The following is a 27582-nucleotide window of genomic DNA, read 5'->3' on the forward strand; positions in this document are numbered from 1 at the left end:
AGGACTGAGCAGTCTACTTGATTGACACCACATGGACAAATATTTACAACTTTCAATCACAAGTGCTCAGTGGCAGCAGTGTGTTCCATCTACAAGATGCACTACAGGAATTCACTAAGGCTCAACCTACTACCATCTAGAGGAATAAGGGCGGCAGATACATTGCGAGCACCACCAGCTGCAGGTTCCCCTCCACGCCACTCCCCAACCTGACCTGGAAATACACTGCCTTTCCTTCTGTGCCGATAGTCAAAAATCTTGGAGGCCCCTTATTTACAGGCTTGTTGGCCTTCCTACACAAAATGGACTGCAGTGTTCAAGGCGGCAGTTCATCAACACCTTTTCTAAAGCAACTAGGACTGGGCTTCTAGCTATGCTAGATCTAGAGTTGTGAAACATCAGCCCTCGGGAGAATTAAATTTGGTCTCCTTTCCTGCACTAAAAATCTCCATGCTTGTTGCATCAGTTGACTGAACACACAGGTAAGAAACAAATTGATAATGGATAACGCTCTTGTGGCTTTTTTGGCAACAACTGAAATATTGAACATGCTGACACTGCACTGAGGGAGTGTTTACCTTCTGTCCAATGGCTGAGACAAGGTAACCATTGCAGTTACACAGGGCAGTCACGGGGCCTTTCTGCTCCTTCTCATACAGCACTTTGAATTTGTTCTTGGTCAGAGGCTGGCCAGGCTCGGGCACAACCTCGATGACATCAAGTATCAGGATCTGTGGAGGAAAAAAAGAATAAAGATTGTGAATAATTTTAATCTTGCTGTCGTGAGAGGCATGTTGCTGAAGCTTTTCATCTTACACTCATCAGGGCAAGCACGCGTCCCGATGACAAGACAAAAAGTTTTGGCAACAAAATCTCCCTCTTCAGCACTGCTCAAGTTCTGTACCACCATGCAACTGTAAATACAGGCTGTTGACTGAAATCCAGTATACAAAGTACAAAGGCCTACTTACTGCTCTTATTTTCTGTGTTTATAAGAAATCTACAGGATGTCTCATCGAACTCAAACTCTGTTTTTCAATATCTGCAAATTCCAAAGTTTTGAGAAGATTTGTAGCTCAGGTTGAGGTTCTGGATGTGAGTTTGCTCGCTGAGCTGGAAGGTTCGCTTTCAGACGTTTCGTCACCATACTAGGTAACATTTCGGAAATGACTGCCAGACTACTCGGCCCTCTTGGCATCAGGGTAGCCCATAAACCCACCAACACATTAAAACAGCAGCTAATGAACTTAAAAGACCCTATACAGACAACAAATAAAACGAACGTCATTTACAAAATACCTTGCAAGAACTGTGACAAACACTACATTGGACAAACTGGCAGAAAGCTAGACACCAGGATACATGAACATCAACTAACCACAAAACGACATGACCCACTATCACTCGTATCCTTACATACAGATGAGGAAGGACACCACTCTAATTGGGACAACACATCCATCCTCGGACAAGCCAAACAGAGACATGCACGAGAATTCCTAGAAGCATGGCATTCCAACCGGAACTCCATCAACAAACACATTGATTTGGAGCCAATCGAGCATCCCCTGAGAAAAAGAACAGGAAATGACATCACCAACGCAGGAAATGACATCAACCCAAGGAAACCTAACCAGATAAATAGAAAGCGGGACATAACACCAGCGCTTCGTCGGAGGCTCACTGATGATGTTACCTAGAATGGTGACGAAACGTCTGAAAACTAACCTTCCAGCTCAGCGAGCAAATTCACAGCCAAAATTCCAAAGTGTTAAACCGGAAAGTTAGCTTCAACTACAGATCTGCTAGCCTGATTTCATCGTAGAGAAAATACGAGAAGCCATTACCAAGGTTGAGATGACCAAGCAATTAGAAAGTTACAGTCTAATTTGATTGAGTCACCATGGATGTATAAAGAGGAAATCACAATTGTCAATTGCAGTTTTTGGGGACGTTATGAGTACAGTCAATAAGGGGGAACCAGTGGACATCGTGTATTTGGATTTTCAGAAGGTTTTTTTTGATAAAGTCCCACATAGGAGATTGGCTAACAAAATTAAAACACATGGAGTTGGGAGTTTGCACTATCATAGACTGAGGATTAGTTAACTGGTAAAAAGCAGAGAGTAGGAATAAAAGGATCACTCTCAGGTGGGTAGACTATACACCAGTACGATATCGCAGGATATAGCACTTGGGCCCCAACTGTTCACAACTCACATCAATGATTTGGATATGGGAGCCAATTGTAATATTTACAAGTTTGCAAATGATACCAAAACGTTGTGGATTGAGAGTTGTGAGAGGAATGGAGAGAAGCTTAAAAGGGACTTAAGTGGGCTGAATGGATGGACAAAAACCTGCCAGACGGAATATAATGTGGTTAAGTATGAGGTTAATCACTTTGGTCAACAGGTAAAAGGCACAGAGATTTTCCTGAATGGTGAGAGATGTTCGAAAGGACCCAAGGTATCAAGTTCATCAGTCACTGAATATGTATGCAGCTACAACAAGCAATTCGGAAGGCAAATGGTAATTTTACCACACGATCATGAGAGTACAGAAGCAAGGAAGTCCCACTTCAATTGTGTAGAACACTGATAAAGCCATATCTGGAGTACTGTGCACCGTTCTGGTCCCCTTGCATAAGGAAGGACACATTTGCCATAGAGGGAATGCAACAGAAATTCACCAGAATGATCCCCGGCATAGATTTAGATACGTGGGGCTGCCCCATGAGGGCAGAAGATTTGAAGGCTGTACACTCTAGTCCCTTGGTTATTCTGAGACACTGGATTCTAGACCCCATAGCCAGGGAAATCATCCTTTCTTCATTTACACTGTCTATTCCATTAAAGATGTTTACAGTTTCTATGAAATCGCCCTTAATTCTTCAAAACCCGAGAGGAGGTGGCCCAGGTGGCTAAATTTCTCTTCGTGGGATATCCAGGGAACAAGTCTAGTGAACCTCTGCAGCGCTATTATGGTAATAATATTCTTCTTGAGGCAAGGTGACCACAATTCTTAAGAACTGAAACAAGACCTTCCAGTCCTGTACTCAAATCCTATTGCAATAAATACTAATATTCCATTAACCTTCCTTACAGCTTGCCGCATCTGCATGTTCATTTTCAGTGCCATATTGACAAGGACACTTAAGTCCCTTTGCTTTCCAACTTCTCACCTTTCAACGAATATTTTGACCTTCAGTGTGTTGCAGTTGTACTCATCCGGGTAAGTAGAGAATGTTCCATCATTCCCTGGCGTGTGCCTTGCAGAATCCCCAGCCTTTACCCTGTTCTATGTGCAAGAACACCCCAGGAGACAAACAGCACCAAAGTACAAACTGGCACTATCTTAAGTTAGGAAAAGCTCTATCGCTGTGGAATCTCAAGTGTGTCAATATTTATGTAGAATACTGGAGGTTAAGCCCACTGCTGTATACAAATGTGCAGCCTCACAACTGAGAGCATTTTCATGTGTTTTTTTCTAAAAAGAAGTTCCTTCATCTGAACTATATGCAGCTATAAAAGAGGTGCCACAGTCCAAAAAAATTTGCAAAGTAGATAGATTAGCAATGGTAAATGTGGGGTTGCAGGTTTGGGTGGGGTTCTGGATTTAAGGGGTGTCAGTGCAGAATCAGTGGGCCAAATGGTACACTGTAGGGATTCTATGATTCTATGTATAAAATTAGATAGTGTTGACAGCAAAATTCCCACTGTTGTAATTTTTGGTACCAATGCAATGAGTTGTTACAAGTCACATGAATAGCGTCTATCTGACTCACCCGGCCCCTACATGTAACCTCCTCACCCTGTGTTAGACACGTCCCCACAGCAATGTAGCCCTTCAGTCCTGACACCGTCTCCTCGCTCCTGAGCGACACAGTTTTCATGCAGGTTACGTGTTCCCAGTCCTCCATGTCAATCCTACACAAATTTGAAAATTAGGTGTTAGAGGAACCGAGATGATGGGACGTACAAATGGGAAACTGGCAAGCGTTCATTTGTTTGTCCAAACCTCTGCTGTCTATGTCTGAACTGACAACAACTTCCATCCATCATCATTGAGCTCATTGACTTTCTTGTCCAGTGGTGTCTCAATGCAAGGACTTTGCACATTTTCTTTCAAAATTTCTGTTTCCTCATGCTTTCCCAAACCCAGTAACCATCTGTAACCCAACAACCTTCCAAGGTCTCTGTACTCTTTCAAGTCCAGACTCCAGTATTCCATAAGGCCATAAGGCAGGAGCAGAAATTAGGCCATTCGGCCCATCGAGTCTGCTCCACCATTCAGTCATGGCTGATAAGTTCCTCAACCTCATTCTCCCGCCTTCTCCCCGTAACCTTTGATCCCATTAACAATGAAGCGCCTATCTATCTCTGTCTTAAACATACTTGATGACCTGACCTCCATAGCCTTCTGTGGCATTGAATTCAATAGATTCACCACTTTCTGGCTGAAAAAGTTTCTCCTTATCTCCATCCTAAACGGTCTTCTCTTTACTCTCCGCTGTGCCCTCGAGTCCTAGTCTCTCCTGCTAATAGAAACATCTTCCCGACATCCACTCTATTCAGGCCTTTCAGTATTCTGCAAGTTTCAATTTGAAGCCCCCTGCCGACTCCCACCCCCTTATCCTTCTAAACTCCATCCAGCATAGACCCAGAGTCCTCAAATGTTCCTCATATGTTTAAGCCTTTCATTACTGGGATCATTCTCGTGAAACTTCCTCTGAACCCCTCTGGAAATTCAACGTGAGCAAATGTGATGTTTTGCACTTTGGGAAAAAGAATGCAGGCATGGACTATTTCCTAAATGGTGAGAAAATTCGTAAAGCAGAAGTACAAAGGGATCTGGAAGTAAGTGTTGGTCCAGGATTCTCTAAAAGTTAACTTGCAGGTAGAGTCCGTGATTAAGAAAGTGAATGTAATGTTGTCGTTTATCTCAAGAGGGTTGGAACATAAAAGCAGCGATGTGCTTCTGAGACTTTATAAAGCTCTAGTTAGGCCCCATTTAGAATACTGTATCCAATTTTGGGCCTCACACCTCAGGAAGGACATACTAGTCCTGGAGCGTGTCCAACGGAGATTCACACGGATGATCCCTGGAATGGTAGGTTTAACGTATGATGAACGGCTAAGGATCCTGGGATTGTATTCATGAGAGTTTAGAAGGTTGAGGGGAGATCTAATAGAAACTTACAAGATAATGTACGGCTTAGAAAGGGTGGATGCTGGGAAGTTGTTTCCGTTGGGCAGGGAGACTAGGACCCGTGGGCACAACCTTAAAATTAGAGGGGGTAAATTTAAAACAGAAATGAGGAGACATTTCTTCAGCCAGAGAGTGGTGGGCTTGTGGAATTCATTGCCACGGAGTGCAGTGGAGGCCGGGACGTTAGATGCCTTCAAAGCAGAGATCGACAAATTCTTGATCTCACAAGGAATCAAGGGCTACAGGGAGAGTGCAGGGAAGTGGAGGTGAAATGTCCATCAACCATGATTTAAATGGCGGAGTGGAATTGATGGGCCGAATGGTCTTACTTCCACTCCTATGTCTTATGGTCTTATGGACTCACTCCACGGCCAGTACATCCATTCTGAGGTATGGCGTCCAAAATTTGTCACAATATTCTAAATGTGGACTGACCAGAGCCTTATAAAGCCTCAGAAGTACACTACTGGTTTTATATTCTAGCCCTCTCACAGCAAGTGCCAACATTGCATTTACCTTCCTAACTACCACCTTAACCTGCCAGTCAACCTTCAGAGAATCCTGGATTAAGTCTCCTTAGTCCCTTTGCACTTCAGACTTCTGAATCTTCTCCCCATTTAGAAAATATGTCTCTATTCTTCCTGCCAAAGTACATGATCTCACACTCTCCCACATTTGCCACATCCTTGCCCACTCTCCTAATCTGTCTAAATACTTCTGCAGCCTCCCCACCTCCTCTATACTACCTGTCCCTCCACTTTGTGTCGTCTGCAAACTTAGCCAGAATGTCCTCAGTTCCTTCATCTGGAACATTTATGTACAAAGTAAAAAGTTGTGGCCCCAACACTGACCCTATTCCACTGTACTACCACTTGCCTTCTGTTCCTAGGTACTATGCTGAAGCTGCAATACTTGTTATGGCACAACTGTTTTCAAACTGCAACAGAAGTAGTGCCTTCTGCAGACCTTAAGGAGCTCAAGTTTAGCAAGTTTGGAGAAGGTTTGTAGCTCAGGTTGAGGTTCTGGATGTGAGTTTGCTCGCTGAGCTGGAAGGTTCGTTTTCAGATGTTTCGTCACCATTCTAGGTAACATCATCAGTGAGCCTCCGGTGAAAGTGTGTGCAAATAGACTACTCTCAAAGGTTTTTTTTTCCTGATGAAGGGTCCAGGCCCAAAACATCAGCTTTTGTGCTCCTCAGCCTGATGCTCATTCCTTGCCTACTTTATATTAACAGCTGAGCTTTTCTACTCTATGTACTTTCAAGCTCACTATTTGACGGAGCTGCTATTAAGGTGCATTGTTCAAGTGAAGCTCAGTTTGAACAATATTAGATGCACAGCCTGTGATTTTGCATCTGTTTAAATTAATGAAGAGAAAGCCAGGGCCTGCACCTCAATGAGAACACTCCAGAGAACATCCTTTCTTTATTTCCAGGAGTTAGACCTTAAAGTTAATGGCTGAAACAAGAAAACTATCAAATTGTCAATGACGCAACTGTCAACAGTCCAACCAGAAAACATTAATTTGAGATTTTCAAAAAGCTTTTCCACTAACAGCTGGAAATAACAGAGTTTCTCGGAGGTTAAAGACCTGGCTGTCCAATAGGTTCAAATGCCATAACACACACTTACACCTTGCCTCTATGATTATCGAAGTGTTCTAACTTCTTGGGAAGGTTCAAAAGAAAGGGCGCACGAAGCGTTTCAGCTCAATTGAATCAGCATAAAAAACACTACTATCCTATCCAATAGCAATCAATGGTAGGCGAACAGTAGGCTGGAAAAACACAACAAGCTGAGCAGCATCTGGAAGAAAGCAGCAGTCAATGTTTTGTGTATAATCACTCTTCAGGGCTGGATGTGGGGGTAGGGGGAAGAGGGAGGAGAAATGGTGCTGATAGGTGGACACCAGTAGTAGGGACGACCCTGTTGGTAAAGGGGAGGGTCAGTCGGTGGAATGGAAGGGAGGGGTTGGGGCTGGAAAGGAAAGCCGGGGAATGTGTGGGAAGGTTATCTGAAATTACAGAACTGAATGTTGAGTCCTCTACGCTGTAGGATGGCCAGACAGAAGATAAGGAGATGTTCCTCAAATTTGCATTCTGAATTACTGCGACACTGGAAGAGGCCGAAGATTGACTTATTTTGGGGGTGGGGGAGGGTTGAAATGGTGACCAGGCATTTTAGGCTGGCAGTTATGGGCCAGGTGAGAATACTTGGCCAACAGTCACATCGTCTATGTTTGGTCTCACCGATGCAGAGAAAACCATATCGGGAGCACCAGAATGCAGTAGACCAGGGTGGAGGTGATGCAGATGAAGCTCTCTTACCTGGAAGGGCTGTTTAGGTTTTGTCTCCAACATCAATCAATGCCTGTTCTGGAGACGGTCATCCTCCATGCAACAAAAAGCTTTCTAGAATGTTGTAACTCCTGAAACTATTCTCAGAAGTAAAACAGACAACCTTTGTCTATAAGTGATAATGGGAACTGCAGATGCTGGAGAATCCAAGACAATAAAATGTGAGGCTGGATGAACACAGCAGGCCCAGCAGCATCCCAGGAGCACAAAAGCTGACGTTTCGGGCCTGGATGAAGGGTCTAGGCCCGAAACGTCAGCTTTTGTGCTGCTGGGCCTGCTGTGTTCATCCAGCCTCACATTTTATAACCTTTGTCTATAACATATCTATACAGTAACTGGAATTAACCCACAGGAACTATAAAGTCCTAAGGATATTAATGCAGCTACAGCAAAGGGATACATTGAAGGGGGCTGGAGCAGAGAAAGAAAGTGCATGCAAGAAAGAACACAAAAGGGCAAGTTGAAGGGGAACTTGTTTCAGAGATTGTAGGAACTGCAGATGCTGGAGAATCTGAGGTAACAAGGTGTAGAGCTGAATGAACACAGCAGGCCAAGTAGCATCAGAGGAGCAGGAAGGCTGATGTTTCAGGCCTACACTGTTCTTCAAAACAAAATTAGAGTACCAAAGGAAAAAAAACTCCAAAAATGGCATGCACAGAACTGTTCGCCATCTCCTGCCCATTCTTTGAATGAATTTATGCGTCGCACTTCTCAGGGTTTGATTCATATTTAAGCATTAAAGATCAGTAATTTAAGAGTATTGCAGATCTAGGTATCTTTGACTTGGTTTTTTGGATGTAGTTTTCACTTGAGAACGCGAGTGACATCAAGTGATAGATGATCTAACCTGTTCTCATCCTTGATTTTCAGATTAAATCTTTCCTTTATTTGAAAACGGGCAATGGGCTAATATGATAGAGTGCAGGTGCCATACATCAAGGCTAATATACTTAAGGTGACAGCCACCTAGAATAAGGCTTGTATGTCAAAGAAACTTCCATTGAAATCCATTGCCCAAACTAGGATACAATATTTTAATGAGGTGCAACTGTATTCGTAAATAGCTGTTTTTAATCCCAGTCCATTGTCTTTTCTTGCTTCTTAGATTCCCCGTGTCCCTCGTTGAGTCCTTCCTTTCTAGCCAACATCCGCCCCCCCGATTTAACAAGGTGTAGAGCTCGATGAACACAGCAAGCCAAGTAACATCAGAGGAGCAGGAAGGCTGATGTTTCAGGCCTAGACCCTTCTTCAGAAAAATTAGTGAACGTAAATGCTTAACTATGAATCAAACACTGAGTAGCGTGACACACAAATTCAAAGAATGGGCAGATATCACCGAACAGTTCTGTGCATGCCATTTTTGGAATTTGTTTTTCCCTTGGTACTCTAATTAGCAAATATTACAGAGGTGGTTCAAACAAATGATATCCATTTTTCAGTGCTTTTGCTAATACTTCAAATCAGATAGTTGTTTTAGTTTACCTAGTATTGGGAATGGCTTCCCAGCTGACGGGCGAGATCAACTGGATGGAAAACTTCTCCAACATTGGGTAGATATACCTGTCATCTGCCAAAAAAACAAGGTATCACCGTCAAGGGATAAAGGCTTCAAGGTATAAACCCTTCTACTAATAATAATGGGAATCTGTTGCTCCCCTACCCCTTGGCTCCAACTGAAGGATGAGCCTCAGCCAATTCATCAAAACATATAGTCTGACAGCTTTTCAGCACAACTCATGTCCATTTCTGCTATACTGCTGAAAGGTGGCGAATCATCAGTTCATTTGACTGGACCATAACAACTAGGTTGTGATGCAGGGTGGCACCAACAGTGCGGGCTCAATTCTCATTGACCGAAGGCCCACCTTTGCAACCTTGCCCCTCACCTGAGGCATAGCAGCTGTCAAATTAAACTCACCACCACTCCCTTCTCTCTCTTTCTCTCTCTCTCTCTAATGAGCAGCACTATGCTCCTCTGGGGCTATGGCAAGTTTTGCTTTATTTCAAAATGTCTACTTTATCAGCCTATTCTCTCAGTCTTGCCACATTGTTATTCTGCACCTTTCCACGCCACCCCAAACATTCATTCAGTTCCATTTTAAAAGAATATTATGAATCTGTTACCGCCTGTATGTCTAGGCCAGACAATCTTTTGCATGAGATAAAACAGACTTAACATCTCCCTTTACTCTGCCAATTACTATCAAATCAATGACAATGAGATCACTGGACCAGTCCCACCTCTTCATGCCAATAAAAAGTCAACTAAATCAATAAAGTAATGATCCAGCTATGTTTTGGCTGTGATGGCCAGTCAGGATTCACAACAAATTCAGCAAACATTTCTGCAGTTGCACAATGAAGTGACCTTAAAGGCTCGGGGGAATTTGAGGAAAAGGTTTCACTGAGAGGGAGGTGGAAACCTGCAATGCACTGCCTGGGAGGGTAGTTGAGGTGGGAAACCTGAAAAGTAGGACTGCTGCAGGTTTAGAGTAGTTTTGGTTAGTGCGGACACAATGGGTCTAACAGCCTCTTTTGTGCTGCTTGATATTATGATCCTTAAAACTGGCCACTATCCCCAGTTGCTAAACTAACTGCTGTCACATTAGCAGACAGAGTTATGGCTGTAATTTGAATCCTGGCTCAATATGACTAGTCCAGGAAAAGATGCAATATTTGTTTCTACCTTAGCAAGGAGAACACTACAATATTTCAACAGCACAACTATTGTAGAACCATTTTCCAGTAGCAGGCCAAGAGTGAGCAGATTAACTGGCAACAGCTAGCACCAAACATCATTCTTCCTTCAGGAAACAATTTCCTATACTACTGAAATGAAGGAACTGGGCTTACTCACCACGATCAACACTCTCAAACTCTTTATCTTCCCCTGTCATTTTTGGAATCCTATTACAAATCTCTGTCACACTTGTCGTCACTGCATACACCTGAAGAAAACACATTTTCACAGTATTCAGAAAGAAAACATGAACTATTTGAAAAAATTAAACGTCACAGGCAAGCCTCTGAGCTGCACGGAGAGGAGCAAGCCACTAGACATGGTATACATGGATTTCCAAAATTTATTTGATAAAAGGTGCCACTTGAAATGCTGCACAAGATGTGATCTCATGGTATAGGGGGCAATGTATTCGCTAACCAATCCTTTATCCATGCTAGCAGGAAGAAAAGTGTAGGGATAAAAAGGCAATTTTTACTTTGGCAAGCGTAACAGCACAGCTCCACAGGGATCAGTGCTGTGACTTAAACTATTTACAATCTATACCAAAGACCTGGATGAAGGAACCAAACACATTGTAGTTAAATATGATGGCAAACCAGGGCAGGAGTTATACACATCATGGTGAGGTCCTGGGGAGTGTTGCTGAACAAAGAGATCTTGGAGTGCAGGTTCATAGTTCCTTGAAAGTGTAGTCCCATGTAGACAGGATAGGGGAGAAGACATTTGGTATGCTTGCCTTCATTGATCAGTGCACTGTGTATAGGGGTTGGGAGGTCAAGTTGCAGCTCTACAGTGCATTGGTTCGGCTACTTTTGGAATGCTGTGTGCAGTTGTGGTCTCCCTGCTTTGAGAAGGATAGAACATAGAACATAGAACATAGAACAGTACAGCACAGAACAGGCCCTTCAGCCCACAATGTTGTGCCGACCATTGATCCTCATGGATGCACCCTCAAATTTCTGTGACCATATGCATGTCCAGCAGTCTCTTAAATGACCCCAATGACCTTGCTTCCACAACTGCTGCTGGCAACGCATTCCATGCTCTCACAACTCTCTGCGTAAAGAACCTGCCTCTGACATCCCCTCTATACTTTCCACCAACCAGCTTAAAACTATGACCCCTCGTGCTAGCCATTTCTGCCCTGGGAAATAGTCTCTGGCTATCGACTCTATCTATGCCTCTCATTATCTTGTATACCTCAATTAGGTCCCCTCTCCTCCTCCTTTTCTCCAATGAAAAGAGACCGAGCTCAGTCAACCTCTCTTCATAAGATAAGCCCTCCAGTCCAGGCAGCATCCTGGTAAACCTCCTCTGAACCCTCTCCAAAGCATCCACATCTTTCCTATATTGTGAAATATGAAAGGGTTCAGAAAAGACTTACAAGGACGTTGTTAGGGTTGGAACGTGGGTGGTGGGGTCGGATTGTAAATGGCAGAAGTGTCCTCCGACAAGGACACTTCCAAGACATTTTTCCATCCCCACCCCTGTCTGCTTTGCGGAGAGACCACTCTCTCCGTGACTCCCTTGTTCGCTCCACACTGCCCTCCAACCCCATCACACCCGGCACCTTCCCCTGCGACCGCAGGAAATGCTACACTTGCCCCCACACCACCTCCCTCACCCCTATTCCAGGCCCCAAGATGACATTCCACATTAAGCAGAGGTTCACCTGCACATCTGCCAATGTGGTATACTGCATCCACTGTACCCGGTGTGGCTTCCTCTACATTGGGGAAACCAAGCGGAGGCTTGGAGACCGCTTTGCAGAACACCTCCGCTCAGTTCGCAACAAACAACTGCACCTCCCAGTCGCAAATCATTTCCACTCCCCCTCCCATTCTCTAGATGACATGTCCGTCATGGGCCTTCTGCAGTGCCACAATGATGCCACCCGAAGGTTGCAGGAACAGCAACTCATATTCCACCTGGGAACCCTGCAGCCTAATGATATCAACATGGACTTCACCAGTTTCAAAATCTCCCCTTCCCCTACTGCATCCCTAAACCAGCCCAGTTCGTCCCCTCCCCCCACTGCACCACACAACCAGCCCAGCTCTTCCCCCCCACCCACTGCATCCCAAAACCAGTCCATCCTGTCTCTGCCTCCCTAACCGGTTCTTCCTCTCACCCATCCCTTCCTCCCACCCCAAGCCGCACCCCCAGCTACCTACTAACCTCATCCCACCTCCTTGACCTGTCCTTCTTCCCTGGACTGACCTATCCCCTCCCTACCTCCCCACCTATACTCTCTCCACCTATCTTCTTTTCTCTCCATCTTCGGTCCGCCTCCCCCTCTCTCCCTATTTATTCTAGTTCCCTCACCCCATCCCCCTCTCTGATGAAGGGTCTCGGCCCGAAACGTCAGCTTTTGTGCTCCTGAGATGCTGCTGGGCCTGCTGTGTTCATCCAGCCTCCCATTTTATTATCTTGGAATTCTCCAGCATCTGCAGTTCCCATTATCTCTGATATAAATAGGTAGTAAGTTTGGCAAACAAAATATAACACAGAAAAATGTGAACATATCCACTTTCGCAAGAAAATAAAAATGCAGTGCATTTTTAAAATCAGGAGTGATTGCCAAACTCTGGGGAATAGAAGGGTGAAAATATACTGCCACAATCACAATATGGTTAGCAAGCAGATACAGCAAATGATTCCGAAGGAAATCAAGACCATTTATTTCAGAGGAATGGACTATAAAAGCAATGTTTTGCTGCTAGTTGTGCAGAACACTGATGAGGTTACATGTGGAGCACTGTCTACAGTTTTAATGTCGTTAAGACTGGACATAATTATATTTGAAGTAGTTCAGAGAAGATTACTGGGATGAGGGTGCTATCTTATGAGCAGAGGTTAGACAGGCTTGCCTGCGATTTTTGGAGTTTAGAAGAAAGAGGGGCAATCTTATTAAATTACATACGTTCTTGAGGAGACTTGACAAACCAAAAGCTGACTGGTCATTTCCCCTTGTGGGAGAGACCAGAACAAAGGCATTTGGCAAGGTACCTCACAAAAGGTCAAGTCATTAGAGGCAATGGTTTTGGAGGTAGTATGTTGGCACTGAGAGAGAATTGGCTAATAGGCAGGAAATAGCAAGTGGAGATAAGGGGATCTTTTTCAGGTTGGCAACCTATAACTAGGTAGGTTCAACAGGGATCAGTGTTTACAACATACGTTAATGACTTGGAAGAAAGAAGTGAATATGCTGTAGCAAAATTCGAAGACATCACAAAAATAAGTGGAATGGCAAGTTGCAAAAGGGATAGAAACAGTTTACAGAGAGATACTGGGAACAAAAACAGAAGTTGCTGAAAAAGCTCAGCAGGTCTGGCAGCATCTGTGAAGAAAAAAAATCAGAATTAATGTCTTGAGTCTGGTGACCCTTCCACAGAATAGAGATACTGATAGGTTGAGTAAATGGGCAAAAAGTTGGCAAATGGAGCATAATGTGGTAAAATGTGAAGTTGTTCATTTGGGAAGGGAGAACAAAAGAACACTATTATTTAACTGGAGAAAAAAGTGCCGAAAATTACAACATAGCAGGGCTTGGGGATACTTATGAAAGAGACACAGAAAACTAACACCCAGATGCAGCAGGCTATCAGAAAGGCTAATGGAAAACTGACAAGAACAGAAACCACACATGATCTGAGCCACAAGAAGTGATAGAATCTTGGCCTTTTCTTCAAAGGGATTGAAGTATAAGACTAGGGACGTCTTGCTGCAAGTGTACAAGTTGCTGGTGAGGCAGATCTGGCGTATTGTTAGGAGTTTCAGTCCCTTCATTTAAGGAAAGCTATTTCATTAGAGGCAGGCCAGAGAAGACTATAAGATGATCCTTAAGGAGTGGAGAGGGTAAATACTGACAGAATGTTTCCCCTCATGTGTGTCTAGGACCAGAGGCCACAGCCTCAGAATAAAGGGGTGCCAACTTAAAACTGAGATGAGGAAGTTCTTCTGAGAATTGAGTCTTTGAAATTCTTTGTCACAGAGCTGTGGGGGCAGAGCTTGTTTATGTACATTTAAGGCTGAGTTAGATTCTTGATCAGCAGGGGAATCAAGTGTTACAGAGAAAAAGCAGGAAAATGGACATGAGGAACGTCGCATCAGTCATGATGCTAATGAATGGCAGAGCAGGCTCAAGGAGCTGAACTGCCAACTCCAGCTTCTATTTATTAGGGTATTTAGGGGATGAAATTTAAAAATAAACAAACCATTTCAGTTGGAGAAGCAGAGAGGGACAGTTTTTGATGGAATTCTCTTTTGAAAGATCATTGAGTATTTTTAAGGCTGAATTAGACATATTTTTGAGATTGTAGGCTTGCTCGCTGAGCCAGTGTGTTTGATTGCAGGCGTTTCATCACCCTGTGAGGTAACATTGTCAACATGCCTCCAGTGAAGCGTTGGTGTTCCATCCCGCTTGTTATTTATATGCCTCGTTTGCTCGGGTGGTTATCACTCCCATTTCTTTTTTTCCGTGGCTTGTATATTGGGTTCAGTTCAACGTGTCTGTTGATGGAGTTCTGGTTGGGATGCCAGGCCCACAGGAATTCCCTGGAATGTCTCTGTTTGGCTTGTACTATTGTGGGTGTGTTGTCCCAGTCGAATTTGTGTCCTTCTTTGTCCATGAAACCAGTGAGAATTGGTCATGTCTCTTGATAGCTAGGCGGCGTTCGTGTATCCTTGTTGTCAGTTTACTTCCAGTTTGGCTTATGTAATGTCCCTTACAGACCATGCATGGTATTTTGCATATTACTTTAGTTTTATCCGTTGCTACCACAGGGTGGTTGTCGGTTTGTGGGCTATCCTGATACTTAGGGGTCTGAGTAGTCTTATGGTCACCTCTCATACATCTCTGATGTACAGGTAAGGTGACTAGTGTGTCTGACCATGTTGTGGTCTGTCACGGAGGTAAGAGCGGATTGTGCTTTTTAGGTATCCATTCCTGTTAAAAACTTCACACAAGTACTCCCTGTTCTGCATTGGACAATTCCAGGTTGCTGCAGTGTGCTGTGGCTCATTTGAATAATGTCCTGACGCAACTCCGTTTATGGGTGTTGGAGTGGTTGCTGGTGTGAATAAGTATCATAGTCTTTCTGTGTTTGCTTGTCTGGAGCTCCCCATTGTTCTTACGTTCTACCATTATGTCAAGGGAGAGTAGTTGGTTATTGTTCTCTTCTTCTTTGTGAATTTTTATTCTTTATCAAACACACAAGACTAGAAGAAACCCACCAACGCATAAACAACATCCTCACTGGACTAAAATTCAGAGTTTTCAAAAGAAATGGATACCTAAAAAGCACAATCCAAAGCTACCTCTGCAACAGAAAACAACAAGATGACACAACACGGCCAGACACAGTCACCCTACCGTACATTAGAGACATGTCGGAAGTGACCACATGACTACTCAGACCCCTAGATATCAGGGTAGCCCACAAACCAACAACCACCCTTCAACAGCTACTGATGAACCTAAAGGATCTCATACACACAACCAATAAAACAAAATGCTTTATAAAGACACCATGCAGGAACTGTGAGAAACATTACATCGGCCAAACTGGAAGAAAACCGACAATAAGAATACACGAACACCAACTAGCCAGCAAGAGACACAACCAATTTGCACTGGTTTCAATATACATGGACAAAGGAGGACACAAATTCAACTGAGACAACATATCCACAATAGCACAAGCCAAACAGAAATGTGCCAGGGAATTCCAGGAGGCCTGGCATTCCAACCAGAGCTCCATGAACGAACACATTGAACTGGACCCAATATACAAGCCACTGAAATACAGAACCAGAAGTGATGCCACCACCCCAGCAAACTGAGGCATATCAATAACAAGCAGCACAGAACACCAATGCTTCGTCAGAGGCACACTGACAATGTTACCTAGCAGGCTGACAAAACAGCTGCAATCAAACATACTGGCTAGGCAAGCAAGTCTACAACCTCATCCACAACCCGAACTACAAACCTTCTCAAACACTTTAGATTGACTTTCTTGCCAAACAAGAACGTCAAAGGTTTCAGGAGAGAAAACAGAAAAGTGGAATTAAGGTCACAATCGCATCAGCCACGACTCTGACAAGTGGGTGAGCAGCTGACAGGCTAAGTGGCCTTCTCCTGGTCCTACGTTGCAGTTATGCATGCATATATGACAAACAGTCACAAAACTCATCAGTACCATTCAAAGATGAAGGTGACCAAACAGGTAGATGAGAGTAAACCGGTTGATGTGGTGTATATGGATTTCAGCAAAGCGTTCGATAAGGTTCCCCACAGTAGGCTATTGTACAAAATGCGGAGGAATGGAATTGTGGGAGATATAGCAGTTTGGATCGGAAATTGGCTTGCTGAAAGAAGACAGAGGGTGGTAGTTGATGGGAAATGTTCATCCTGGAGACCAGTTACTAGTGGCGTACCGCAAGGGTCGGTGTTGGGTCCACTGCTGTTTGTCATTTTTATAAATGGCCTGGATGAGGGCGTAGAAGGATGAGTTAGTAAATTTGCAGATGACACTAAGGTCGGTGGAGTTGTGGATAGTGACGAAGGATGCTGTAGGTTGCAGAGAGACATAGATAAGCTGCAGAGCTGGGCTGAGAGGTGGCAAATGGAGTTTAATGCAGACAAGTGTGAGGTGATGCACTTTGGTAGGAGTAACCGGAAGGCAAAGTACTGGGCTAATGGTAAGATTCTTGGTAGTGTAGATGAGCAGAGAGATCTCAGTGTCCATGTACACAGATCCTTGAAAGTTGCCACCCAGGTTGACAGGGCTGTTACGAAGGCATACAGTGTTTTAGCTTTTATTAAAAGAGGGATCGAGTTCCGGAACCAAGAGGTTATGGTGAAGCTGTACAAAACTCTGGTGCGGCTGCACTTGGAGTATTGTGTACAGTTCTGGTCACCGCATTATAAGAAGGATGTGGAAGCTTTGGAAAGGGTGCAGAGGAGATTTACTAGGATGTTGCCTGGTATGGAGGGAAGGTCTTATGAGGAAAGGCTGAGGGACTTGAGGCTGTTTTCATTAGCGAGAAGAAGGTTGAGAGGTGACTTAATTGAAACATTTAAAATAATCAGAGGGTTAGATAGGGTGGATAGTGAGAGCCTTTTTCCTAGGATGGTGACGTCGAGCACGAGGGGGCACAGCTTTAAATTGAGGGGTGAAAGATATAGGACAGATGTCAGAGGTAGTTTCTTTACTCAGAGAGTAGTAAGGGAATGGAACGCTTTGCCTGCAACGGTAGTAGATTCGCCAACTTTAGGTACATTTAAGTCGTCATTGGACAAGCATATGGATGTACATGGAATAGTGTAGGTTAGATGGGCTTGACATCGGTATAACAGATCGGCACAACATCGAGGGCCGAAGGGCCTGTACTGTGCAGTAATGTTCTATGTTCTATGAAAGAGAATAACATTTAAGGTAAAAGTGATGAGTGAGTGTCCAGTTTCCAGAGTTAGCCCAGTGATCAATGTGGTATATTACTGGGCAACAGAGGGAAAGAATGATCCTACTTTTGCATCAAGTTAGTTGGTATTTCTAGCATTACTACAGGTGCCAAATAAAAAATCTTAATTCCTGTTGGCTAATAAAGAAACAGAATAATCCCAAACTTGATTGCTACAATGACCCATTGCTGGAAAGTACATGTCTGTGAGGCCCCACATAGTGTTCGATCTATTAATTCTCCTCAGGATCTTGTATTTTTCAGGTTTGAAGATCTTGACAGTAGGCAATCTCAAATACTCTCTGCAGAGTCCCAACCCGAGGCTACCACCTAACTACTGGGCATTGTGAGCAAGTGAAAATTATTTTTTAAAAAATCACATTTTGCATATGCACAGTGAGAGTTAACTAAAATCCCAGTAACACCAGTGCCAGAAGCTAATTAAACAATACATTTACTTGGTGAGACTTACAACAGTGAATAAAAAAGCAAAATTCCAAATAAGGCCTTGTTTCTCACCTTAGTTTCCACATGATAAGATACATAATGTGCAGTACAACGTAGTGGGATCTTTCGAACTGGCCATGGTGCATCATAAGACAAGTACGTTGGTAACACACTGATTCGAAGGTCACCCTACGAAAAGACAGATTAGGAATGAGAAAATACAAATGGAAGAATTGTTCAATACGTGCTTTCTAACAATAAACTTCTTTGCTTTCAATAATGGGTGAACAGTTACATGAATGTCTTTCACAAGCTTCAAGTAATGGGAAGCTCAGGCTGACCCACTGGGGAATGGGCCAATCTGTAAATTGTCTCTGCTTGTTATTGGGTACTAACTTAAATAACTGCAAACTCATTTCCTGCCCCCTTTATTCATTAACAGGATGAGGACATCGCTGGCTAGGCAGCATTTATTGCCCATTCTAATTACCCAGTTCAGAGCCAACCACATTGCTGTGGGTCTGGAGTCACAAGTAGGCCAGACTAGGTAAGGATGGCAGTTTCCTTCTCTGAGGGACATTAGTGAACCAGATGGGTTTTTCCAACAACCAATTCATGGTCATCATTAGATTCTTAATTCCAGATATTTTGTTGAATTCAAATTCCACCATCTGCCGTGGCGGGATTCAAAGCCGGTGCCCGGATTAACAGTCGAGCAATAATACCACGAGGCCATTGCCTCTCTCTAATCCCCAGGTTAGGGACTGAGACACAGACGTAACCAAACATTTTCAAGACACTGTATACACGTGGATATGAGACAGTACTGCACTGGGATCAGCTTAAAATCTCTCCATCATGAAATAGCTAGCAAGCACTCAACATCCAATCTCTCAGATGAGGAACATTCATTGATGAGGAATAGTCACTTTTGAGGCACATGAGATCGTTAGAAAAACATCCTTTCTTTCCCCCAGGTCATCACAGGAGAGGAGTGAGGGGTAAAGAGCATACAATAGGAGGCATTACTCAGAAATAGACCAAGTCAGACTTCTACAAAGTGATACTTTTGCCGAATGTTCTCTGGAAAAGTTTGACCCCAAAGGGTCTAGTTAATTCACTGCTGGTTGTTTTAATCAACGTATTTGGACATAAGGGCACAGCTGGTATGTGTAGGGAATACTGGACGACATGAGAAATTGAGTCTCCTGTCGAGAAAAAGAAGGCATATTTCAGGTGTAGAAAACTAGGATTGAGTGACTCCCTCAAGAAGTATAAGGACACAGGAGTATATTTAAGACGGAAATTAGGAGGGCAAAAAGGGGACGTGAGAGAGTTAAGGAGAATCCAAAGAGACTCCGTAAGTGTATTAAGAGCAAAAGACTAACTAGGGAGAGAATTAGACCCCTTAAAGATCAGCGTGGTTGTATGTGACACCACAGGAGATGGGTGAGATACTAAACAAATATTTCCAGTCAGTATTTACTATAGAGAAGCATATGGAAGCTAAGGAACCGGGGAGATAAATAGTAATGCCTTGAAAAGTTCTCATTAGAGAAGAGGTGGCACAGTGATACAATGGTTAGCACTGCTGCCTAACAGCAACAGGGACTCGGGTTTGATACCACCCTTGGACAACCGAATTCTTCCAGTGTCTGTGTGGGTTTTCTCCCACAGTCCAAAGATGTGTAGGTTAGCTAGATTAGCCAGGGGAAATTCAGGGATGGGTGGGTCTGGGTGGAATGCTCTTCAGTGGGTTGGCATGTATGTGATGAGTCAAACGGTCTGCTTCCACACTGTACAGATTTTATGATTCTAAGAGAACGTGCTGGATGTCATAAAACGCATAAAGATAGATATATCCCCATGTCCTGATATGGTATTTCCCAGAACTTTGGGAGAAGCTAGGGAAGAGATTGGTGGGCTCCTTGCCAAGATACATGTATCATTGACAGCCATGGGTGAGGTGCCAGAAGACGAGATTGGCTAATGTGGTGCTATTATTTAAGAAACCCTATAAACTGAAAGGGAAAGCCAAGTGAGCCTCAGATCAGTGGTGGATAAATTGTTGGAGGGGATATAAAGTTTTGGCAAAGATCTGTAGCTCAGGTTGGGGGTGAGGTTGTTGACTTGCTCATCTTCTGGTTGGCAGTCAGTGGCCAGTGGTGTGCCTCAGGGATCAGTGTTGGGACCCCAAGTGTTTACAATTTACATAAATGATTTGGAGTTGGGGGACTAAGTGCGGTGTGTCAAAGTCTGCAGATGACACTAAGGTGTATGGTACAGAAAAATGTGCAGAAGACATTGGAAGTCTGCAGAGGGATACAGATAGTCTAAGTGAGTGGGCAAAGGTCTGGCAGATGGAGTACAATGTTGATAAGTGTGAGGTCATCCATTCTGGTTGGAACAACAGCAAAATGGACTATGTTTTAAATGGAAAAAATAGCAGCACGCTGCTGTGCAAAGGGACTTGGGTGTCCTTGTGCATGAATCACTGAAGGTGGGATTGCAGGCACAGCAGGTGTTTAAAAGGACAAATGGAATTTTGTCTGCCATTGCTAGAGGGATGGAGTTTAAAAACAGGAGGCTACGCTGCAGCTTTTTAGGGTCCTGGTGAGGCCAAGCCTGGAGTACTGTATGTAGCTTTGGTCTCCTTACTTGAGAAGAGATATACTAGCACTGGAGGGGGTGCAGAGGAGATTCACTCAGTTGATTCCAGAGTTGAGAGGGTTGGATTATGAGGAGACACTGAGTAGACTGGGATTACACTCATTGGAATTCAGAAGAATGAGGGGAGATCCTATAGAAACATATAAGATTATGAAGGGAATAGATAAGGTGGAGGCAGGGAAGTTGTTTCCACTAGCAAGTGAAACTAGGACTAGAGGGCATCACCTCAAAACAAAGGGAAGCAGGTGTAGGACTGAGGTCAAGGGAGCTTCTTCACCCAAAGGGTTGTGAATCTGTGGAATTGCCTGCCCAGTGAAGTGGTTGAAGCTGCCTCACTGAATGTTTTTAAGGCAAGGCTAGATAAACTTTTGAACAGTAAAGGAATTAAGGGTTATGGTGAGTGAGCGGGTGAGTGGAGCTGAGTCTCATAGATCAGCCATGATCTTATTAAATGGCAGGGCAGGCTCGAGGTGCCAGATGGCCTACTCCTGCTCCTAGTTCTTATGTTCTCGTTCAGACGTTTGGTCACCACACTAGGTGACATCATCAGTGGAGCCTCTGATGAAGTGATGTTGGAGGGCATTCTAAGGGACTGGCATTTGGATAGGCAAGGACTGATTAGAAATTGCCAACATGGTTGTGTGCGTGCAAAGCTGTATCTCACTAACTTGATTGAGTTTTTTTGAAGAAGTGACAAAGAAAATCGATGAAGAAAGAGCAGTAGATGGCTATGTGGATTTCTGCAAAGTGATCAACAAGGTACCGCTTGGGGGAGGGGGCCAACTGGATACAAATTTGGCTTGAAGGTAGGAAACAGAGGGTCATGGTAGAGGGTTGTATTTCAGACTGGAGGCCTGTGACCAGCTGAGTCCCAAAAGGATCGATGCTGGGTGCACTGCTTTTCTTCATTTATGTAAATGATTTGGCTATGAATACAGCAGTTATCTTTGGTAAGTTTGCAGATGACACTAAAACTGGTGGTGTTGTTGGCAGTGAAGATTATGTCAGAGTACAACGGGATCTTGATCAGATGGGCCAACGGGCCGAAGAGTGGCAGAAGGAGTTTAATTTAGATAAATGAGAGGTGCTGCATATTGGTAAGGCAAATTAGGCCAGGACTTGCATAGTTAATGATTGGGCTCTGGGGAGTGTTGCCGAACCTACAAGTGCAGGTGCATAATTCCTTGAAAGTGGAATCTTTGGTAGACAGGGTGAAGGCGGCATTTATCACGCTTGCCATTATTAGCCAGAACATTGAGTATAAGAGTTGGGATGCCCATGTTGCAGCTGCACAGGACTTATAGAATACTGTGTGCAATTCTATTGGAAGGATGTTGTTAAACTTGAGGGTACAGAAAATGTTTAAGGATGTTGGTGTGACTGGAAAGTCTGAGCGACACGGAAAGGTTTATAAAATCATGATGGCTATGGATAAGATAAAGAGCCTTTTTCAAAGGCGGTGGTCTAAAATTCAAGGGCAAAGGTTTAAAGTGAGAGGGGAAAATTGTAAAAAGGACTTGACAGGAAACATTTCATGCGGAGGGTGATGCATGTATGCAATGAACTTCCAGAAAAAGTGAAGGTGGTGGGTACAATTACAACATCTGAAAGGCACCTGGATGGGTATATTTAAAGGAAGGATTCATAGGGATCGGGGCCAAATGGAACTAGGTCATATTGGGGTGTCTGGTGAGCCTGGACGAGTTAGATCAAAAGGTCCGTTTCTGTGCTGTATGGCTATATTATGACACACTAACACATGGAAGACAGGACCTGAATCCAGACCTTTTTGGTTCAAATACTCACATTTACCTCAGAAAAACAATTACAAAGCAGACAAATAGAAAATTCATCAATTCCCTTCCTAACAACTTATTTACAGCACGTGACTACAGCAGCTCGAAAAGACAGCTCACCAACACGTGGCCAACAAGTGACACCCACGTCTCGTGAGTGAATAAAAATAATTCAGCTAGTTTAAAAATAAGCAGGTAGTGCCTTTACCCACAAAAACATCTGAGCGCTCTGATGTTTTGTGGCTTAAATTATGTTCAAGTAAAAATTTCTAACTGGAATAAAATTCATGTTCCCTACCACCCCTTCCCTGCCAATCGTCCACCCCACACATAGTGACAATGTTCTCCCACATACCTGTTTGTTGAAGTACAGGAAGCCCTTTGGACAATTAACATTGTGGAAGGGTGCAAACGATTCAATTGGCCCATCAACTGTCATAGGGTGCAAGCGCAAAGCTCCTCGTGAAGTCATGAGCAACCAATGAGGAGATGGGCCACAAATAAATACCTGAAACAGAGGAGAAGGTGTTAACAATGCACTGATACTGGTGTTATGGCGTCAAAGGTGAAAAAGCAGTCCAGCTGACTGGCACCGTATCCAACAGTAGTGTGGTAGAATTCTGCAAAATACTACAGAATGCACAGCAGTATCACTTCACCGCATCTCCTTCATCAACAATGTCCAATCCTGCGACCTCTACCACAACAGCCATAGGTCCAAGTGAACATCAAAACCTGTATGTTCCCCTCCAAGTCACATCACCTTGATTTGGAGCTACAATTGTCATTATTTCAATACAGCTACATCAAGATCCTGGAACCACCTTCCTTAAAAGGTCTGTGGGTGTAATGCAGCCCCTCATATTCTCAAGGGCTATTATGAATAGTGAATAAGTATTGGCCTGGCTAGCAATGATCAAATGTCAAGAACGATTTTTTTTTAAAGAAGTGAAGAATTCTCATTTGGCAATAGTGCAATGGCCAATTGAACAACACAGGGTCGCACAGGGTCAAAACAATAGAAACTTATCAATTTTATTACTGGTTCCTAGCCATCTGAAACCTCTAATACTAAGTAAGCCAGTTAGATAGCAGCTGCTGAGAGAATGGAAGAATTAGCAGCTTATACCCTCCTGACAGAATCTTCCTGAACTGCTTATTGTTGCCAGCATTTTTTGACTTTGTTTCTGATTTCCATCAATACAATTTTGTTTTTATTTCCATAGAAGATGCAGCAAACTCCCTCTGGGTCCTGGGAATTTTGGAAACGTTTATTGCAACCCAGCTCTTCATATCCACGTCAGGGAGAAAAGACATTTATCAAAACACTTGACATCAGAATATGAATCAATGATTTGTATTTATATTATAACATTTAATGAAATCAGGATATTCTAGAATATCCTCCCTCATGGTATTTTGGGTTTACATTTGGCACGTGGACTGCAGCAGTTCAAGCAGGTTACCATCTTGGCAATGAATACTGGCCTGCCAATAATGTCGACATCCCATGAGTGAATTAACAAGAAAAGTACAGTTAATTTCCAACGAGTAAAGTCCCAAAAACTGCAACTGCAAATTTATTAAGTGATGTTAGTTTAAGGACAGATATTGGTTGTGATACTAGAGAGAATTTCCTGCTCTTCTTCGAAATAGTGCCATGGAAATTTTTACACCAGGTGAACCTTCCAAGTGAATAAAAGCCAAAAGAACTGCAGATGTTGTAAAGCAGGAACAAAAATAAAGTTGCTGGAAAAGGTCAGCAGGTCTGGCAACATCTGTGAAGGAGAAAAAAAGAGTTAACGTTTCGGGTCCAGCGACCCTTCCTCAGAAGCGTCGCCGGACCCAAAACATTAACTCTGTTTTCTCCTTCACAGATGCTGCCAGACCTGCTGAGCTTTTGCAGTAACTTTGTTTTTGAACCTTCCAACTACCCTAACTTCAACAATGCAGTGGGATCTGAGCCAGACGATGCATCCTCCTTTTAGAAAGATTAGGAAATTTGTATAATATAAATGCACATGGTATTGTTAAAAGAAAGCTATAATAATAAAGATGCAGGACTCTAAGCTATTTATAGTTGCTCTTACCCCCGAGTATCCAGAAATATCTTCAAAATAGCGGAATCGAGCAGCCCTCGCTTTCGGAATGACTTGTTCCTCTCCTGTGGCAGTCTCTGCCTTCTTGTCTTTCTTGGATTGTTTGGCTTTCTTCTCTCTGAAGTTTATATTATGTGGTACCTGGAGAGGAAAAACAGAGAGAAACTAACTCAAGACACTGCCAATTACCAAGTGAGACTGTCATCAGGACAAGAGCAGCTTTATATCTAGCAGGAAGATAAAAACAGAAAATGCTGGAAAAAGTCTACAGGTAACACAGCACACGGCATGGTGGCTCAGTGGTCGAACAACAACAGGGACCCTCAGGCGACTGTGTCTGGAGTTTGCACATTCTCCTTGTGTCTGAATGGTTTCCTCCAGGTGCTCCGGTTTCCTTCTTCAGTCTAAAGATGCACAGGTTTAATGGATTGGCTATGCTACAGGGCCCATTGTGGCCAGGGCTGTGCAGGCTGGGTGGATTAGCCATGGGAAATGCAGGGTTGCAGGGATAAGATGGGCGATGCCCTTCAAAGGGGTTGATGTGGATTCAATGGGTCAAATGGCCTGTTTCCATACTGTTGGGATTCCATGACAGAAAGAGGGAACAGTTCAGGTCAACAAACCTTCCTCAGAATAAAGAACAGTGAGATCACTAACATAAATCAGAAGTCAGGTTCTTCAGCAGTGGAGGAAAACTGGATTAACCAGCAACGGAGAAACAGTGAGAAAATGAATGGGGTTATTCAACATAAAAGCAGGTGCTGGAGGAGGACTGGTCTTCTCTGCCTTCTGGCTCCATCCTTTATCTTATCGTTTACTCCCTAGCCCATCCACCTCCCCATTTTCTGCAACATAAACTAACGTTCTCCCAGCTACCATCAGTTCTGAAGAGGAGTCACCGGACCCGAAACGTTAACTCTGATTTTTTCTCTTCACAGATGCTGCCAGACCTGCCAAGCTTTTCCAGCAACTTCTGTTTTTGTTTCTGGAGGTGGTCAGGTTTTGCACACCATAGTATAACTTACGATACAATAAAAACTGCATTTTTTTTTTCCTTTATTCATTCACGGGATGAGGGCATTGCTGGGTGGGCAGCATTTATTACTCATCCCTAATTGCCCAGAAGGCAATCAAGAGTCAACCACATAGCTATGGGTCTGGAGTCACACGAAGGCCAGGCAACGTTGGCAGTTTCCTTCCCGAAAGGGCATTTATGAACCAGGTGGTTTTCCCCGACAATCAACAATGAAATCACGGTCATCACTAGATTCTTAATTCCTGATCTTTATTGAATTCAAATTCCACCATATGTCATGGCAGGATTTGACCCAGGTCTCCAGATGTTAGCTGGATCTCTGGAATAACAGATAAGCTGCAGAGCTGGGCTGAGAGGTGGCAAATGGAGTTTAGAACATAGAACATAGAACAGTACAGCACAGAACAGGCCCTTCAGCCCACAATGTTGTGCCGACCATTGATCCTCATGTATGCACCCTCAAATTTCTGTGACCATATGCATGTCCAGCAGTCTCTTAAATGACCCCAATGACCTTGCTTCCACAACTGCAGCTGGCAACGCATTCCATGCTCTCACAACTCTCTGTGTAAAGAACCCGCCTCTGACATCCCCTCTATACTTTCCTCCTACCAGCTTAAAACTATGACCCCTCGTGCTAGCCTTTTCTGCCCTGGGAAATAGTCTCTGGCTATCAACTCTATCTATGCCTCTCATTATCTTGTATACCCCAATTAGGTCCCCTCTCCTCCTCCTTTTCTCCAATGAAAAGAGACCGAGCTCAGTCAACCTCTCTTCATAAGATAAGCGCCCTCCAGTCCAGGCAGCATCCTGGTAAACCTCCTCTGAACCCTCTCCAAAGCATTCACATCTTTCCTATAATAGGGTGACCAGAACTGGACGCAGTATTCCAAGTGCGGTCTAACCAAAGTTTCATAGAGCTGCAACAAGATCTCACGACTCAAACACAATCCCCCTGTTAATGAAAGCCAAAACACCATATGCTTTCTTAACAACCCTGTCCACTTGGGTGGCCATTTTAAGGGATCTATGTATCTGCACACCAAGATCCCTCTGTTCCTCCACACTGCCAAGAATCCTATCCTTAATCCTGTACTCAGCTTTCAAATTCGACCTTCCAAAATGCATTTAATGTGGACAAGTGTGAGGTGATGCACTTTGGTAGGTGTAACCGGAAGGCAAAGTACAGGACTAGAGGTAAGATTCTTAGTAGTGTAGATGAGCAGAGAGATCTCAGTGTCCACGTACACAAATCCTTGAAAGTTGCCACCCAGGTTGACAGAGCTGTTAAGAAGGAATACAGTGTTTTAGCTTTTATTAAAAGAGGGATCGAGTTCCGGAACCAAGAGGTTATGGTGAAGCTGTACAAAACTCTGGTGCGGCCACACTTGGAGTATTATGTACAGTTCTGGTCACCGCATTATAAGGAGGATGTGGAAGCTTTGGAAAGGGTGCAGAGGAGATTTACTAGGATGTTGCCTGGTATGGAGGGAAGGTCTTACGAGGAAAGGCTGAGGGACTTGAGGCTGTTTTCATTAGAGAGAAGGTGGTTGAGAGGTGACTTAATAGAAACATATAAAATAATCAGAGGGTTAGATAGGGTGGATAGGGAGAGCCTTTTTCCCAGGATGGTGACAGCGAGCACGAGGGGGCATAGCTTTAAATTGAGGGGTGAAAGATATAGGACAGATGTCAGAGGTAGTTTCTTTACTCAGAGGGTAGTAAGGGAATGGAACGCTTTGCCTGCAACGGTAGTA

At 43.7% G+C, this 27582-nt stretch overlaps 1 protein-coding gene across 1 annotated transcript in view; it reads right to left on the reverse strand.

The window, feature by feature from the left end:
• Window positions 1-27582, reverse strand: part of cpsf1 (cleavage and polyadenylation specific factor 1) — a 149464-nt gene that overhangs the window by 29747 nt on the left and 92135 nt on the right. Inside the window, exons 25-31 of the mRNA XM_059640568.1 lie at window positions 24781-24930; window positions 23046-23198; window positions 18297-18413; window positions 10425-10515; window positions 9050-9134; window positions 3788-3929; window positions 579-731 (exon numbers count right to left, since the gene is read on the reverse strand). Coding sequence (XP_059496551.1) covers window positions 579-731; window positions 3788-3929; window positions 9050-9134; window positions 10425-10515; window positions 18297-18413; window positions 23046-23198; window positions 24781-24930 — 891 coding nt within the window. The remainder of the gene's footprint in view (window positions 1-578; window positions 732-3787; window positions 3930-9049; window positions 9135-10424; window positions 10516-18296; window positions 18414-23045; window positions 23199-24780; window positions 24931-27582) is intronic.

This window comes from Stegostoma tigrinum, chromosome 2, assembly GCF_030684315.1.
Source record: "Stegostoma tigrinum isolate sSteTig4 chromosome 2, sSteTig4.hap1, whole genome shotgun sequence".
In the NCBI taxonomy this organism is placed as follows: domain Eukaryota; kingdom Metazoa; phylum Chordata; class Chondrichthyes; order Orectolobiformes; family Stegostomatidae; genus Stegostoma; species Stegostoma tigrinum.